General features: G+C 45.0%; 1 protein-coding gene across 1 annotated transcript in view; it reads left to right on the top strand.

Annotated features, from left to right (window-relative positions):
• The first annotated feature begins 14597 nt into the window (after positions 1-14597).
• LOC141148182 (uncharacterized) overlaps positions 14598-17940 on the top strand; it is a 42866-nt gene continuing 39523 nt past the window's right edge. The window contains exon 1 of the mRNA XM_073635379.1: positions 14598-15067. Within this exon, the coding sequence (XP_073491480.1) occupies positions 14749-15067 (319 nt within the window). The 5' untranslated portion in view covers positions 14598-14748. The remainder of the gene's footprint in view (positions 15068-17940) is intronic.

Below are 17940 nucleotides of genomic sequence, written 5' to 3'. Positions count from 1 at the left end.
TTCTTTCGTTAAATTATATTTTACAAAGTTTTATTCCTAATGCAGTAAACCACAACGGAAAGAATTGCTGTCACTTTGAAGAGCGCTGCTATAGTTTAACCACTTGACCTCCGGAAAAGATTTACCCCCTTCCCCAACCAGGCCATTTTTTTTTTTTTTTTCCGCTATTACACTGCGTTAATTTAACTGACAATTGCGCGGTTGAGCGACATTGCACCCAAATAAAATTGATGTCCTTTTTTTTCCCCACAAATAGAGCTTTCTTTTGGTGGTCTTTGATCACCAATGCGGCTTTTTTTTTTTGCGCTATAAACAAAAAACGACCGGCAATTTTAAAAAATAACCATTTTTTACTTTCTGCTATTAAACATATCCAATAAAAAAATGTAAAAAAAATCTAATTTCTTCATCAATTTAGGCCAATGTGTATTCTGCTACATGCTTTTGGTAAAAAAAAAAAAAAAAATCCCAATAAGTGTATAATGATTGGTTTGCCCAAAAGCTATCGCGTTTACAAACTATGGGAAAGATTTATGGAATTCAAATTTATTTATTTATTACTAGTAATGGCGGCGATCAGCAGCTCTTAGCGAGACTGCGATTTTGCGGTGGACAAATTGGACACTAATGCCGCGTACGCACGAGCGGACTTCTCGTCGGACTGAACCCCGAAGGAATTTTCGACAGAGTTCCGACGAAACGGTCTTGCCTACACACGATCACACCAAGTCCAATCGTTTCGAACGTGATGACGTACGACCGGACTAGAATAAGAAAGTTCATAGCCAGTAGCCAATAGCTGCCCTTGCGCCCTTTTTTTTTTGTCCGTCGGACTAGCATACAGACGAACGGATTTTTCGATCGGACTCGAGTCCGTCGGAAAGATTAGAAACATGTTCTATTTCTGGGTACGTCTGATTTTTCGACAGAAAAGGTCAGATGAATGTCCAATGAAGCCCACACACGATCGGAAAGTCCGACGGAATCGTTCCGTCGGACTTTTTGTGCCGGAAAGTCTGCTCGTGTGTACGAGGCATTACTGACACTTTTGACACTTTTTGGGGAACCAGTGACACTAATACAGTGATCAGTGCTGAAAAATATGCACTGTCACTGTACTAATGACAGTGGATGGGAAGGGGTTAACATCAGGGGTGATCAAAGGATTAACCAGTGCTTGTGTACTGTGGGGGAGGTGCTTTTACTAGGTGAAGGCGTGGATCCGTGTCTCTGCTTTGCAGGAATACAGGATCCATGCCTTCCTTGTTGACAGAACGGAGATCTGCCATGTTTACATAAGCAGATCACTATTCTGCCTGTGTACGGAATGATCAGCGGGTGCCAGCGGATATAGAGTCCGTGGAACCTGCTGATTGGTACCCACTGTGTAGAATCACAACGGAAGTGAGTTGCGAGCAGCTCCCTCATGCCTGCTGCTTGGAAGTGCAGTATCATGTATATATACACGTAATCCTGTGCAGCACGGCCACCCTGTAGCAGTAAAACTACTATAGGGCAGTCAGCATCTGGTTAACCATTGTCATATATTTGTATGGCATGACAGTGTGTATTACAGAAGTCAGAATTGTTATGACCATTACTATAAATGGTGTGCAGCCTATTGCGTTAGGGTGTGCCCCACAAAGCTCAAATACACATGTGTGTGTGTGTGTGTGTGTATATATATATAGCGCATTAATAAATATTCAGATCCCATCCACTTTTTTTCAATTTTTTTATGTTGCAGCCTGATACTACAGTTGTTTAAATTAATTTTTTCTCTCATTAATCTAAACCAGCGGTAGGCAACCTTAGAGAGATGAAGGTCTACTTGAACAACACTGGTGAAGTCAAAGATCACGGGGCACTGTGTCCTGTTGTTAGGGCCGGTTCACACCAGTATGCGGTGCCAGAAAGGCGTGTTCCTTGTGTGTTTCCTGCACCATGTTCAAAACGCACTGTCTTTGTGATCTGCTGCGGGTGATCAGGGATATGCACATCAGGGATATGCAATTAGTGGACCTCCAGCTGTTGCAAAACTACAAGTCCCATCATGCCTCTCCCCCTGGGTGTCATGCTTGTAGCTGTCGGAGTCTTGCTATGCCTCATGGGAATTGTAGTTCTGCAAAAGCTGGAGGTCTGCTAATTGCATATCCCTGTAATACATTGTTAACCCCCAAATGTAGATCGCAAACGCAGTCGCTACATGTCACTACAAAAGGACGACGTCCTTTGCAGTGACGAAACGCGTAGGGAGGAGCGGCGTGCTGACGTCACCGCGTGCTGCGCAAGTCCTGGAAGGAACGGGCTGCTATTGAGAGCCGGCCGGCTCGACTGTCCTTTTTTGCTGTTTTTATTCAACGTGACTGTAAGTGTCCATTCGTCTTTTAATTATAAATAAATGTTGAAGGTTTTTCACTATGCAAGCCTTTTTCTTATTTATGGGGATTTAACCATCATGTCCCATTTGGATGAGGATTATCGCTGCTGAGAGTGAGGAGTTTGGTGCACGCCACTGAGACCCTAGGCTGGGTTATAAACCATTTGCGCTCCTGGGTCCCCTATAATCAGGGACCATATTGTTCTGGTAAGTGGCAGCGTGTGGTTAGGTGGAGGCACTTTTCTATTTCTTCACAGTTTCTGGGGTGACTGGATTTATGTCACCATGAACAAGTCACCCATACATTGTGCATGGACCTTTTTTTTTTTTTTTTTTTTGATTCATTTTTTATCAGTTATCACATGCTATATGGACTCATTGTTTGTTATATATTTTTTTTTACATGATCATTATTTACTTGTTTGATTATTTTCAATTATTGCCACATATGTTTATCAATATTTGTTATCACTTACACTATCACACGATTGGGCTCCGTTAATTAATTTTTTTATAGTTGCTCTGTGCTTCTTGTGATCTCGATTCTTGTATATGCTTCATTTGTTTAATAGGTACCTTCCCCTTTTTTGAGTTGACTCACATATTGTTTTACTGGTTTTCACCAGTTTTTGTATTAATCACTTTTCACATCAACCGTTTACCAGCGCATTGGTTTTATTTCCTATGGTTTGTGTCTCACAGGTCAATTTTTAGCGCAGCTTCATCTTTTTTTTACATGTTCCATGTGTGTTTCCTGTGCTGTAACGCACTACCTTTGTGATCTGCTGCTGGTGATAGTACATTGTTAACCCCAAACATAGATCGCAAATGCAGTGTGTTTGTGGAAACAAAAATAAAATAAGTATTACAAGAGAGTGCAGGGTTTAGAAGTGCGTTACGCTCAGAATGCAGGGATCAGGAGTGCATTACACTCAATGCAGGGATCAGGAGTGCGTTACGCTCAGAATGCAGGGATCAGGAGTGCATTACGCTCAGAATGCAGGGATCAGGAGTGCATTACGCTCAAAATGCAGAGATCAGGAGTGTGTTATGCTCGAAATGCAGGGATCAGGAGTGCGTTGCGCTCAAAATGCAGAGATCAGGAGTGTGTTACGCTCAAAATGCAGGGATCAGGAGTGTGTTACGCTCAGAATGCAGAGATCAGGAGAGCGTTACACTCAGAATGTAGGGATCAGGAGTGCGTTACAATCAGCATGCAGGGATCAGGAGTGCATTACGCTCAAAATGCAGAGATCAGGAGTGTGTTACGTTTAGAATGCAGAGATCAGGAGAGCGTTACACTCAGAATGTAGGGATCAGGAGTGCGTTACAATCAGAATGCAGGGATCAGGAGTGCATTACAATCAGAATGCAGGGATCAGGAGTGCATTATGCTCAAAATGCAGAGATCAGGAGCGTGTTACGGGGATCAGGAGTGTGTTACGCTCAGAATGCAGGGATCAGGAGTGCATTACGCTCAGAATGCAGAGATCAGGAGTGCGTTACGCTCAGAATGCAGGGATCAGGAGTGCGTTACGCTCAGAATGCAGGGATCAGGAGTGCATTACAATCAGAATGCAGGGATCAGGAGTGCGTTACGCTCAGAATGCAGGGATCAGGAGTGCGTTACAATCAGAATGCAGGGATCAGGAGTGCGTTACGCTCAGAATGCAGGGATCAGGAGTGCGTTACGCTCAGAATGCAGGGATCAGGAGTGCGTTACGCTCAGAATGCAGGGATCAGGAGTGCGTTATGCTCAGAATGCAGGGATCAGGAGTGCGTTATGCTCTTAATGCAGGGATCAGGAGTGCGTTATGCTCTTAATGCAGGGATCAGGAGTGCGTTACGCTCAGAATGCAGGGATCAGGAGTGCGTTATGCTCAGAATGCAGGGATCAGGAGACTACCAGGGAAGAGTAGCTTCATATATGACCGCGGACCACAGCTTCACCCCACCCCCCTGTCAGCACACCAGCTGGTTTGGCAAGCTAACAGGTGGGACACGGCGTTCCACCTTCCTGTGGTGCGCAGCCTCCCCCAACACGCCAAGCTGCCCAGTCTATGCCGGATCTTGTGTTCGGCCAAGTACAGTAGGGTATTGGTGCCTCCTTCACTGCCATGTTTACTTCATCTGTGGATGTCGTCAGCTCCTCATTGCCTTGGGAACCCCAGCGCTACCATAAGTTGTTTTTAATTCATTAACATCTCTGCCATTATCCACATCATCATTGCATTGACACTGGATTTAGTTTTTTTATAGGCACAACATTGAATAAACTTGTTTTGCTTTTTTCTTATTGCTACGTAGAGACTCTTTTCTATTTTTAACCCATTGAGCGTTGACACCCCTTGTTATATATATATGTGTGTCAGTATCCCCGTAAGGGCTGCTGATTTGGTTACTTAGCAATCCACCAATCATCCTGCTACCATCCTCCTCATGATCAATTAAGGCAAAGAACAGTCAGTTTTATGGTTTTGTCATATTTTTTGTAGGATGCAACTTGAATTGGGGAAGGGATAATATGAGATGCCCATAGCATTTAGCATTCAGCACGTTATTTAAAGTTATTCAGTGGCCGTGGCCTTGCAACAAACTGGATACACTCCTTGCACCCCAGTCTCTTTGATTTGAATAATTCTTCTGCAGACTATTACTTCTACTTTCCTTGTACAAATCCTTACTGCAAAACATACTGATATTCTATTTCTTCACTTCCATTTGAACAAAGAAGAATCACTCTGAATAATTCCTCATTTGTAGACCATGATGGGATTGTCCATGTGAATCAACGAGCCAGAAGCACACACTGCTTCTCCCCTGATGGCCCAGAGAATCAGACAGTCCCACAGTCTTTGGAAGGTACTACATTGTGCTAACCAGGCCTGATGACTTGGTATCTCTATACGATGGCCTGACACATGGTAGGGGGCGGACCACTGCTTTCAGCCAGTCCAGGACTATTAATGATGCGTTCCCCGGCCACAGCATTCTACACTGACCTTTCTTCAGGAGGATAATAGTTCTGTGTCCCAGGTCACAGAACGCTGCTCTACTCTCCTCCGCTTGACTGCTACTTCTTCCTTCCAGATCTCCTCCAGCATACAGGTCCTATGTTCCCCGGTCACAGCAGCTTGATACTTCTTTATGGATGAAGATCTGTACCTTAAGCTCCCTCCTGGCGGTTCCTCCATCCCTCCTCCACGCACGGTGCATCCCCACTTGGGGACGCCCGGAACAGCAGTACTCCATCGTCTGTTCCTACTCTCCAGAACTCCTCCCTGGAAGCATGTGACCCCAGCTTATATGTGAGGCCTGCCCCCTGCCAATACCGCAAGATAATTGGTCAGGGCTCCTCACATGAGCTGCCTGCCACTCAGATCTCAAGTCCAACCTCTCTTCCAGAACTATCCTTCTGAAAGCAGGGGAGGTATCTCTGAGTCAGATCACAGGTGGTCACACCCCCCACTACACTGATCACTCCCAGTCCCAATTTACAACAACCAGGCCAGGCCTAAAGCACAGGCCTGGCTAAATTTACCTGCACTTGGGCCCTGAACTAAAGAAATACTACTCTAGCACCAACCTTTAGGTAGAGGGTGCTACATAGATATACTGTATATATATATGTATATATACAGCGGGTAAAGTAAGCATTGAACACATCACCATTCTTCTAGGTAAATATATTTCTAAAGGTGCTATTGACATGAAATGTTCCCCATATGTTGGTAACAACCCATGCAATCCATACATACAAAGACACCGAAACAAATAAGTTCAGAAATTAAGTTCTGTGTAATAAAATGGAATGGCACAGGGTAAAAGTATTGAACACATGAAAAAAGGGAGGTGCAAAAAGGTATGCGGAAAGCCAAGATAATAGCTGAAATCTATCAGTAATTAGAAAACAATCCTGCCCCTTGTCAGTGCAAATTAATATCAGCTGCTGCAGCCTCATCTGATGGCCTATAAAAAGGTGTCTCATTACCAAGGTGTCACACAAGAAACATCTCATGATGGGTAAAAGCAAAGAGCTTTCTCAAGATCTTTGCAACCTTATTGTTGCAAAACATACTGATGGCATTGGTTACAGAAGGATTTCTAAATATCTGAATGTTCCAGTGAGCACTGTTGGGGTCATAATCCGGAATTGGAAAGAACATAATTTCACCATAAACCGGCCACGACCAGGTGCTCCTTGCAAGATATCCGACAGAGAAGTGAAAAAAATCATCAGAAGGGTTGTCCAAGAGCCAAAGACCATTTGTGGAGAGCCTCAGAAATACCTGGAATTAGCAGGTACAACAATAAGTAATGCACTCACCCGCCATGGTGCGCTCACCACGTAAGACTCCATTGTTGAAGAAAAAGCATGTTGAAGCTCGTTTAAAGTTTGCTGAACAACATTTAGACAAGCCTGTGAAATACGTGGAGAATATAGTCTGGTCAGATGAGTCCAAAATTGAACTCTTTGAATGCCATAATACACACCATGTTTGGAGGTCAAATGGCACATCACCCCAAAAACACCCCCCATACCAACAGTGAGGTTTGGAGATGGGAACATCATGGCGTGGGCTGTTTTTCAGCATACGGTACCGGCAAACTTCATATCGTTGAAGGAAGGATGAATGGAAAAATGGACCAAGACATTCTTGATAAAAATCTGCTGCCATCTACCACAGTGGTCATCAACACTGTACTCAGGACCCATTAACAGGCCAGGTTTGTAAGATAACTGAAATACATCACAGGTGATACCATTTGCTGCTCAATGATTGCAGTATTCTAGTCTGCATCTCCCCCAAGGTAATACATAAAACCTGGCCTGTTAGTGGGTCCTGAGGACAGGGCTGATGACCACTGATCTACCAGGGTAATGAAGATGAAATCGAGGGTGGACATTTCAGCAAGAAAATGATTCCAAGCACAAAGCCAAGGTAACTCTCAATTGGTTTCAAAGAAATAGAATGGCCCAGCCAATCTCCTGACTTGAATCCAATAAAAAATCTATTGAAAGAACTAAAGATCAGAGTTCATAGAAGAGTCCCGCCAACCTTCAAGATTTTAAGACTGTTTGTGTGGGAAAATGGGCCAAAATCACCCCTGCGTGCTTTAAGCCTGACCTTAAAGCGCGCACGGTGATTAGGGTGTGCCCAAGCACATCCAGCAAACCCCGTGCGCATGCCTATGTGCGTGTTTATGTTAAAAACAAGCATAGCTAACCAGCTGGTACTTAAACTAGTGACCTGTGGGCTGGAAAATCTCTGCTAGGGTGAGGCTGATATCACTATCATCACATAACAGTGACTGATTATGAAAGCTGCACAAACATGGACTCCTCACAAAAATGTCTCTGTAACTTAATCAGGATACCATGTGGCTGCATAGCATAGTCTCTATAAGCCACTAGAGCAACAGAAAGTCCATCTGAGAATCAATACTTTAGTAAAACAGTACTGAACATGGCTACTTGTGATTTTCCTCATTGACAGCATCCCTCACAGTGAAGTCCAGGTTAGCTCTACTAACACAGGGGAACGGCTGGAGGGACCACATGACACACTGAAGTACTCTATTAGCAACCAGGAAGGTTGCCATCAAACTAGGTAGATATTTGACCTTCAAACTACCAACCATGGTGGTTGAATGTGGAGTGGGATGTGAATGTTTTTCTTAATAATAGGTAACCCGCATCTTGATATTTAATATCAGATTAATATATCACCTTTTTCCAATCCCCCTCCCTTTCCAAACCCCCCCCCCCTTTCATTTTCTTTTTTGTTTTGTTCTTTTTTCTTGGCATTTTTTCTATCTTCTTTTTTTCTCATCCTTATTATTTATATTTTTTTATTCTAAATTTTTTCATTTTTATTTTTTTTTCATTTTTACAATTTTATATTTTCATACTTATTTTTTATTCAAATTTTTACTTTAATCTAATATTTTTTCCATTAATTTTTTGGGTATAAATCCATGCAATGTTGTTAATTCATACAGCCACAAGAGGGAGCTCTTTCATGCAGGATTGCATTTTGTTTAATTTTTGTTTTGTTTTGTGTAGATGTTGTTATAATAGCCGGAAAAAAAAAAAAAAAAAAGGAAGTGAGCAGCTACAAATACTGCAGCTGCTGACTTTTAATATTAGGACACTTACCTGTCCTGGGCGCCCACGATGTCTATCTGTCTCTCGGCTCTGGGTGGAGATGCCGGCATCTTCAGTAAGGGAGTCAGGAAGTGAAGCCTTGCAGCTTCACAGCCTGGTTCCCTACTGCGCATGCACGAGTTGCGCTGCGCGTTCTCACTGGTCCCTGCTGTCTTCTGGGACCTGTTTGTCTCCCAGAAGACAGCGGGGGGGACGGAGGAGGGGCTGGATATGGTGTAGATCGCCACGGCGATCTATCGCCGGAAGTGGGAGCAAATACTTTTATTAGACAGGTATCTGCTCCCCCCTGAAAGTTGCCAAATGTGACACCAAGGGGGGGGGAGGACCGGAAAAGCGGAAGTTCCATTTTTGGGTGGAACTCTGCTTTAATTTATATTTTCAGTTTTGCTAGTTCTATTTATAATGTAATGAACCAATCTATTCTGTATAAATAATTCTGTATAAATAATACCATTCAAGTGTTCATATGGCCTTTTAGTTTTGAATTTAGTAAGAAGGGATTAAAACCCCAGTCAGTTGATTTTTTGCTGCCTGTATCCTGATGGAAAGATTTCTCTTTGTTGCTTGTCCTAGACACACAACTGGAATGGAGAGGAAAGAAAGGAAGGCACCTGAATAGGGGTTCCTATTGGATGATTCCCATACATTTAGGGACAATTGCAAATGTTGGACTTCGTCTTTTCAGAATAGAAAGGAGTCAGAACACACAGAGCATTGCAGTTTGTTGTGTATGGGGGCTGCATAGCTGCAGACTGGTCAAAGTGCCCATGCTGACTCGTGTCCACAGCCAAAAGCCCCTACAATGGTCAAGTGAGCATCAGAACTACACCATGGAGCAATAGAAGAAGGTGGCCTGGTCTAATGAATTCAAGAATGGTTTGAGGAACACAACGACTTTGGGATGTTCCAAATTCTCCAGATCTCAATCCAATAGAGCAGTGGTTCTCAACGTTTCTAGTGCCGTGACCCCTTGATAAAATTTCCCAAGTTGTGGGGACCCCTAACAGTAAAATTATTTTTGTAGCGTGGGTTGTCAGCACCTAAGGCAAGACAAGTAATCTGCGCCCCTAACCCATGGACATTTAGTGCCCTTTGAGTCCCTTCCACTTGAACAGTATTAAAACCCCTTATGGTACATTTTAGGATGTACCACTCTTTCTCTTTGTTCTCCTTTCTTTCCCTTTTATCTCTCGCTATCCTAATTTCTTGTTGTTCTTCCCCATCCCTCTCTCTAGCTGTCTTTTTTATTATTTCTCTTATTTTTCTCTCCCTTTTTCTTTGTTCCTCCCCCTCTTTTCCTCTCCCTTCCTTCTCTTACTCCTTCGTGGAGGGAATGGAATGGGTGGCAGGGAGTTCTGATCAGCCAACTTAGGTGCTCTTGATTAAGGTCATCTGCTGATCTGAGAACTGTAGTGAGGACTTTTAATGGCAACTATTATCACAGGTAGTGTTACTCACTGTCTCCGGCTTCACTGTGTCTCTGTCAGGTCACCTTGAGGCTAGGTGACAGATGCACACCGTTGGGATCAGTGGTGCACCGCAAGGTAGTGGACCCTACGGCTGACTGCTGCAGATGGGAGTCAGGGTGGTAAGGAAGGCAGGGCCGCTGGAACACCAACACGGATCCCACCGAGGTTAGAGAGTAAGATTCCCTAGGGCGCAGAGTCTAAGAGCCAGCAGGTGTTCACCAGAGCCTCTAGTGGTAAGGATGGACTGGGCTGCAACTGGCTCCAAGTCGCGACCCCCAGGGTCCCCCAGCTCACACCCACAGTAGGCAACAGGAGGATAGGGATAGTAAGGGAATAAGCCAAGGTCGGGGCCACAAGCAGACAAGGACAACAGAGTTCAGACCAAAGGTTCAGGGTCAAAGGCAAACAGGGATAGTCGGGGACACACCAAAGGTCAGGGTCACGAGCAGACAGGAATAGATGAGAACACGCCAAGGTCAGTAACAGAAACAAATGTATAGCAAACGGCAGGCAGGAAACAGGGAGCCAAACACACAAAGATTGATCAGCAGGGCTGGCCTGCAGTGCAGAGGTTAATATAGAGTTCTCTGATAGGAGCTGGGGTGGAGCCATGCTAGAGGAGAGATTATAAAAGCAGTCAGGTGAGAGTCAGCTGGTCTCTAGAGATGAACACATGGAGTCAGGTAAGCTGACAGACAAAACTCTATTGCATAACCATGACAGTCTCTGACTTTGTGGTGTCTCGTAGCAGTAACACCTATGTTGAAATCAGGAGATAGGGTCTCCTCAAGCCCCTCCCATGTTCATCACCAGTCAGCTGACCTCTAGTCTGCTCCCCAGCCATGCCGTGAATTCAAGAGGCTGAGTGGAGGTCCGCGGGCTCCAAGAACAGCCCAGCTGGGCAGCCACAGGCTTCAGGGACAGCCCTCCAGCCCCTCCCATGTTCATCACCAGTCAGCTGAGCTCTAGTCTCTGCTCCCCAGCCATGCCATGAACTCAAGAGGCTGAGTGGTGGTCCGCGGGCTCCAGGAACAGCCCAGCTGGGCGGCCACAGGCTTCAGGGACAGCCCTGCTGGGCAGCCACAAAAAGGCTGGGCGAGCGGTGCGGGCTTCAGGAACAGCCCAGGATTCGGTGACCCTTGGCAAATCATTATTCTACCCCTGAGGGGGTCCCGAACCCCCAGGTTGAGAGACACTGCAATATAGAATCCGTGTGCTGGAAAAACCAATCCAACCCATAGGTAGAGTTTTCTTGGGTCTTTTTGTGTGTGAAGAGTTCTTACGTGAGTAGGCATTTTATATTTGAATTACCGTATTTATCGGCATATAACATGTACTTTTTTCCCCTTAAAAGCAGGGGAAAATCGTGGGTACGTGTTATACGCCGATCCCCACAGTCTGTGAGGAGGAGAAGAGCGAGCGCCACCGAAAAAGAGCCAGCGCTACCAGACAGAGCCCAGTGTACTTGGCTCAGCTCTGCTCGCAGTCCCGCCTCCCTGCTGTCTCTGAGGGGAAGAGGAGCGAGCGCTGCCAAAAAAGACCGAGCTGAGTGTACTTGGCTCAGCTCTGCTCTCAGTCCCGCCTCCCTGCTGTCTCTGAGGGGAAGAGGAGCGAGCGCTGCCGAAAAAGACCGAGCTGAGTGTACTTGGCTAGGCTCGGCTCGAAGTCCCCCTCCCTGCTGTCTCTGTGGGGACTGCGAGCGCTGCCGAAAAAGACCGAGCCGCACTGTGTACTCGGCTAGGCTCGGCTCGAAGTCCCGCCATTGGACCTGCGCTATGTCCATCATAGGAGCCGGGCCAATGGGCGGGACTGCGAGACGAGCCGAGTACAGCCGAGTACACAGGCTCTGTCTATCTCAGCAGCGGTAATTTTGAATGGTTACATGCCGCAAATGACACTGGGCAAAAGGCTGCAAATGGCACTGGGCAAAAGGCTGCATATGACAATGGACAAGGCTGCTGATGGTCACTGATTATTATGCAATGATGGACAAGGCTGCAGATTGACACTGATATGGCTGCATTGATGGGCATTTAAATGTAAGTTTTTTTCTCCTTAAACTTCTCTCCTAAAAGTTTTTTTCCTTAAAATTCCCTTCTAAACTTGGGGTGCGTGTTATACGCTGATAAATATGGTAATTGTAAAGGATCATTTTTTTTTATATATAACAAACATGTCATAATTACCTGCTCTGTAATTGTTTTGAACAGAGCAACCCCAATCCTCCTCTTCTCGGGTCACCCACCAGACCTCCTGGCTTCTCCCCCCACCCCGTCAAGTGCCCCATAACAAGCCGCTTGCTCTGGGAGCACTCGTACATGCTTGCTCCTGAGCTCTGCATCTCCATTGACACACAGAGCACATCTCGGCCCCACACCCTACTCCCTCCTCGCTGGCAGTACTTGACAGCAGTGGGAACCAATGGCTCCCACTGCTTTCTCTGAGCCGATGAGGAGGGAGAGAGCCAAGAGAGCCTCTGCTCTCATGCACATCGCTAGATCGAGATCATGCTCAGGTAAGTATTTAGGAGGCTGGGGGGAGGGGGCGGGATACCTTATGCCATTAGAACCACTTTAATGGTTTATCCAGGGGGATAAAATATATTTTTCCAGCTGCTTTTGGGGGGTTAAGGGGAGGTGATTATTTAAAGCGCAAGTTGAACGTAAACTGGTAAACACAATATCAAAAATATATTTTTAGTAAAATATAAAAGACAATGCTGTGTTGAGCAAAAAAATACCAAACACATCAAGAAAATTGTGCATGCCAGTGAAAATAGCAAAAAGCTACGATACCTCAAATTAATAATTATGTGTCCCCTTTAAAGCCTTTACAGGTCATCAGTGTAGAGTTAATCATGAATTATGGCCCTGGAATTATTGCTCTTGCTCTTATGTTTACAGCAATACCTCACATGTGCGCTGCTATCGTTGTTTACATACACGTGCAGGAGCTATGGAAGGGGTGCTTTTAATTTTTTTAAATTTTTTTGTAATTTTGTTCAAATGTATTTTTTTTTTACACTTTTTTAAAAATGTATTGCTATCACAAATTGACTAACAAACCCCTTCTTACTACAATAAAAAGTGATTAGGTAGCTGTAGAGCTGCCTAGGTCACTTTAAGGACCCTTTCACATGGACTTTCCGACCAAGTCAGGCTGTCAGTTTTTCAGGCGGACCCGATCGGACACTCCATTCACCTCTATAGAGCAGCAGATGTCAGCGGTGACCTGTCCGCCGACACCCGCTGCTATCCGATCCGACCCTTTCCATGAAATCCAGACGGATGGTAACCCTATTTTCCATCCATCTTGCGGATCTGATGAAAATGGACAGGCGGTCCATTTTCTTCCCATCTCCCTATAGAGGAGCGCAGGACTCTGAGAGGCAGTGGCGGCTGTTTTTTTTTTTTTTGGGGTGGGAGCAGCAAACAACCACCCCCATGCTATCGGTTGGTCATCCAGCCCCGCACTTACCCTATCTAGGTCGCAAGCGGGCAGCACTCCTATGGGTGGTGGCTTCTATCGCGTCGCCTCCTCCTCTGCATCACACCGGCTTCCGCTGTGTGTCTCCTCCCTCCTCCTACTAGGCATCCAATAGGATTACCTTTCCTTTTAGCCAATCGGGTGATGGGTCTCAGGATCCGCTTCCTGATTGGCCGGTAGAAGAATCAGTGTGACAATAGCGAATATTAATTCTCTCTGGTCACACAAGTGGGGGTGCTCTGCGCCCCAAGCCCACCCTTTTTTGAAACCTATTAGAGTCTCTGGCTCTAATCACGTGCTTCAAAAAAAAAAAATAAACCCATTGGAATCCATGTGTCCAGCGCCCTGCATGTAGATCAGGTGGCCGGACGTATGGATTGGGGGCGGCGCCCCTGCGTCCCTTACGGACAGGCCAACTACTGCTGACAGGTCCGTCTCTGCACAGTGAGCAGAGGCGGACCTCTCATCCGCCTGCTCAGCGGGGATCAGCAGGTCGATTCCCCACTGAGCAAAGTGGAGTCCGCTGAGCGGACCACCCTTGTGAAAGGGGCCTAACTGAACAGCTGATCGCCAGCTTTAAAAAGGATGCAAGCTGCAGCCATGAGCTTGTTATAACCACTTAAATCCAGGACTTTTTACACGTTTAGAGCATAACTCCCAACTTTTTGAGATGGGAATGAGGGACACCTATCAGCAAAAACATGCAGGCATGGGACACACCCCTTGCCACGCCCCCTTAAAGGAGAATTGTACAAAAAAATCAAGATTGGTTAAACTCACATGTGCTTTTTTTACCACTACTATTCCTTTATATTGGCTTTTGAAATTTACAAATGCAGCAATTTAGAAATCAGATGAAAGGTTTAGCGCTGGAAAACACTTTTTGATAGATAAAAAGTAAATTTTATATACATCTATATAGATCAGACCAAAATGAGGGACAAATGAGGAGGAATGAGGGACAGAGGGACATTGCTCCAAAATCAGGGACAGTCCCTCGAAATCAGGGACAGTTGGGAGCTATGTTAGAGGGCAGCAAGTGGTTAAATAGCTTGCTGGTTGCTTGCTTACGATTTACAAAGCTGTTTGCTGAAAGTAGTTCCTCATTCCTGTTTATCTTTTATTGACACACGAAACAGAAAGCAAACGCCAAGTCCTTTCTATGACCGAAGTCCCAACCCAGAAAATAGAAAAAACTGAGGTAGAGAAAAAAAAAAAGAACAAAATAATAATAACTATCAGCAATGGATATTAAACAGTTGAAGGAGAACATCAGGAACTTCAACCTGGAAGACGGAGATCTGGGCAGTCAAGGTTATACACGAGTCCTACTACAACTGTTAGGATTTACCGGCCATGGAAAATCTTCCTTCATCAACTCCTGTAAGTATGTCCTCGAAGAAGGTGAGGACCTCACAGAATACGCCGAGGCCAAAGAAAAACAAGGAGGATTAACCATGGTAAGAAAGGCCTATTCACTCACCGACCGGATTACTATGATAGACAACAGAGGCTGTAAAACAATGGATGATTTTGAAAGAGCTGAAGTTTATGCCCAACTGGGTGAGTAACATTCAGAGATCCCCAAAGACTATAGAACTATACAGGGCTTTTTTTTCTCGGAGAATAGGTGCAGGAACTCCCCCCATCTGAGTCACCTCTTGTTTCTGCCCCATACCCACCTCTGACAACTGTTCCTTGATTCCACCCCCTACCCACCTACCAGTACTGCCCCTTTTAGAGAATACAGAACCAAGTATAATTTTGTGGTGCTAAATCATTTGTATGGAACATGTTAATGATAAAAAGAAAAGCAGTAAAATAGATCCCCTGCAGCCAGCAACAATAGAATCCCAGCAATAGATCCCCACACAACAATAGACTCCCCCAGCAACAATGGACTCCACCCCAACAACAACAGATTCCCTGCAGCAACAGTGAACTACCCACAACAAAATATCACACTCAATAACAAAATATCCACCCAAGCAACATTAGACCCCCCAGCAGCAACAACAGATCTCCCAGCAACCAGCATCAATAAATCCTCCAGCAGCCAGTAAAAATAGACCTCTCTCTCAACAGTAGATCCCTTCCAGCAGCATAAGAACCCCCCAGCAACAATAGATTCCCCAACTAACATGTTGAGTTCAGAATCAAACAACCCAAGAATAGTCTTTCATATATCCTGGGAGATATTGTGGATAAATATTACTGTCCCATTTTAAGTAATCCAAGATATATTTTCTCACTCACCCTGTGCCAGGATAGCACAGGGTGACTTAGACATAAGAGGTGTATGGGGAGCTGAAGCATGGGTTTCCCAAACTTTCCAAGGGATTCTGGGTTCCACGGGCCCTCCCTTCACAGATCCCCCAGCAGCCAACATCAGTAGACCCTCCAGCACACCCCACACCCCATGCTATTACATACATTCAGTGCTGGAGGTGCCGGAACTGCGTTCCCCGCGTTCCTGCCGAAAAAAAAGCCCTGGAACTATATACTATAGGACTGGTAAAGTAATGTAGCACTACCCCCTAAGGAGCCGCTGAGTTTTGGGTCACTCTATAGTGGGCACAGCCAGGCTACACAAATTTTTAAACTTGCATCCAGACACAAGAAACAGCCCATGGACTTGGTTTTTGGGTTTCGTTATTTTTTTAGGGATTTTAACATTGGATAGCGCAAAAGGGGTTATGGGATGCCCAACTTGACTGAAGAATAACAAAATGAGGACAGTTTTCTTCTCTAGCACATAGAGATGGGCAGAACACCCAGTTCTAACCTCATTAAAGTCTATGGGAGCTGAACAAGAAAAATCAAAAGTGCCCATTTTTAAGTCTTCAATGCAAGTAATTGGCCATAAAAGGGGTATGGGGGTCCAGGTACTGCCCTGTGAGACATGTATCAATGCAATTTTTTTTCTAAAAACAATTGTTTTTTCAGGAGCAGTGATTTTAATGATGCCTAACCACTTCAAGACCGGGCCTCTTTTTTTAGATGTGGTGTTTACAAGTTAAAAACAGTTTTGTTTGCTAAAAAATTACTTAGAACCTCCAAACATTATACAATTTTTTTCTAACATCCTAGAGAATAAAATGGCGATCGTTGCAATACTTTTTTTTGAAAAAATACAGTTTTAAATTAAAAAATGAGACAAAAGTAAAGTTAGCCCAATTTTTTAATATATTGTGAAAGATAATGTTACGCTGAGTAAATTGATACCCAACATGTCACACTTCAAAATTGCACCTGCTCGTGGATTGGCGACAAACTTTTACCCTTAAAAATCTCCATAGGTGACATAAAAAAAAAATTCTGCTTGTTGCATGTTTTGCGTTACAGAGGAGGTCTAGGGCTAGAATTATTGCTCTCGCTCTACCGATCACAGCGATACCTCACATGTGTGGTTTGAACACTGTTTTCATATGCGGGCGCTACTCACGTATGAGTTCGCTTCTGCACGCGAGCTCGGCGGGACGGGGCGCGTTTAAAATGTTTTTTTTTACTTATTTATTTTACCTTTTATTTTTTATTTTTACACTGTTTAAAAAAAAAAAAAACAATTGCGTCACTTTTATTCCTATTACAAGGGATGTATACATCCCTTGTAATAGAAAAAAAGCATGACAGGACCTCTTAAATATGAGATCTGGGGTCAAAAAGACCTCAGATCCCATGTTTACACTAAAATGCTATAATAATAAAAAATAAAAAATTTTGTCATTTAAAAAAATAAAAAAATAAAATGGCCCTTTAAGAGCTATGGGCGGAAGTGAGGTTTTGACGTCGCTTCCGCCCTGCAGTGTCATGGAGACGGGTGGGGGCCATCTTCCCCTCACTCGTCTCTATGTCAGCTCAGGGAACAGACCCGATTGCCTCCGCCGCTGCCAAAGGCTCTGGTAAGCGGCGGAGGGTACCGGATCGTGGCGGGAGGGGGGGGCCTGCTCCTGCCGCTGATAAAAGTGATCTCACAGGGATACTAGGGTTATGGCAGCTAGCTGCTGCCATAACAATGATATCTGTCCTCAAAGTAGGGACATAAATTGGCGTGCGGCGATCGGAAGTGGTTAAAAGGAGTTGTAAACCCTCAAAGGTGAAAAACCTTCTGTGCTGCACCTGCCCCCCAGATCCCCCTTTTTTCTTACCTGAACCCGAACGTTCCAGCGATGAGCATGAGCCCAGCAGCTCCAGCCACTGTCTCGGGTCCTCATTGGATAGATGGATAGCAGCAGGAGCCAATGGCTCCCGCTGCTGTGAATCAAATCCAGTGACACGGGAGCCAGGGGCGGGGCCAAGTCCTCCTGCCTGTGTCAATAGACGCAGCAGCAGGACACAGAAGCGCACCCGCACGGGTGCCCCAATGGAAAGCAGCTCTCCCTGGGGGCACCCGATGAAGAGGAGGGGTCAGGAGGGCTGCCAGGAAACCCCAGAAA

Source organism: Aquarana catesbeiana, linkage group LG06 (genome assembly GCF_042186555.1).
Source record: "Aquarana catesbeiana isolate 2022-GZ linkage group LG06, ASM4218655v1, whole genome shotgun sequence".
NCBI lineage: Eukaryota > Metazoa > Chordata > Amphibia > Anura > Ranidae > Aquarana > Aquarana catesbeiana.
This window is presented reverse-complemented; position numbering and strand designations above follow the sequence as displayed.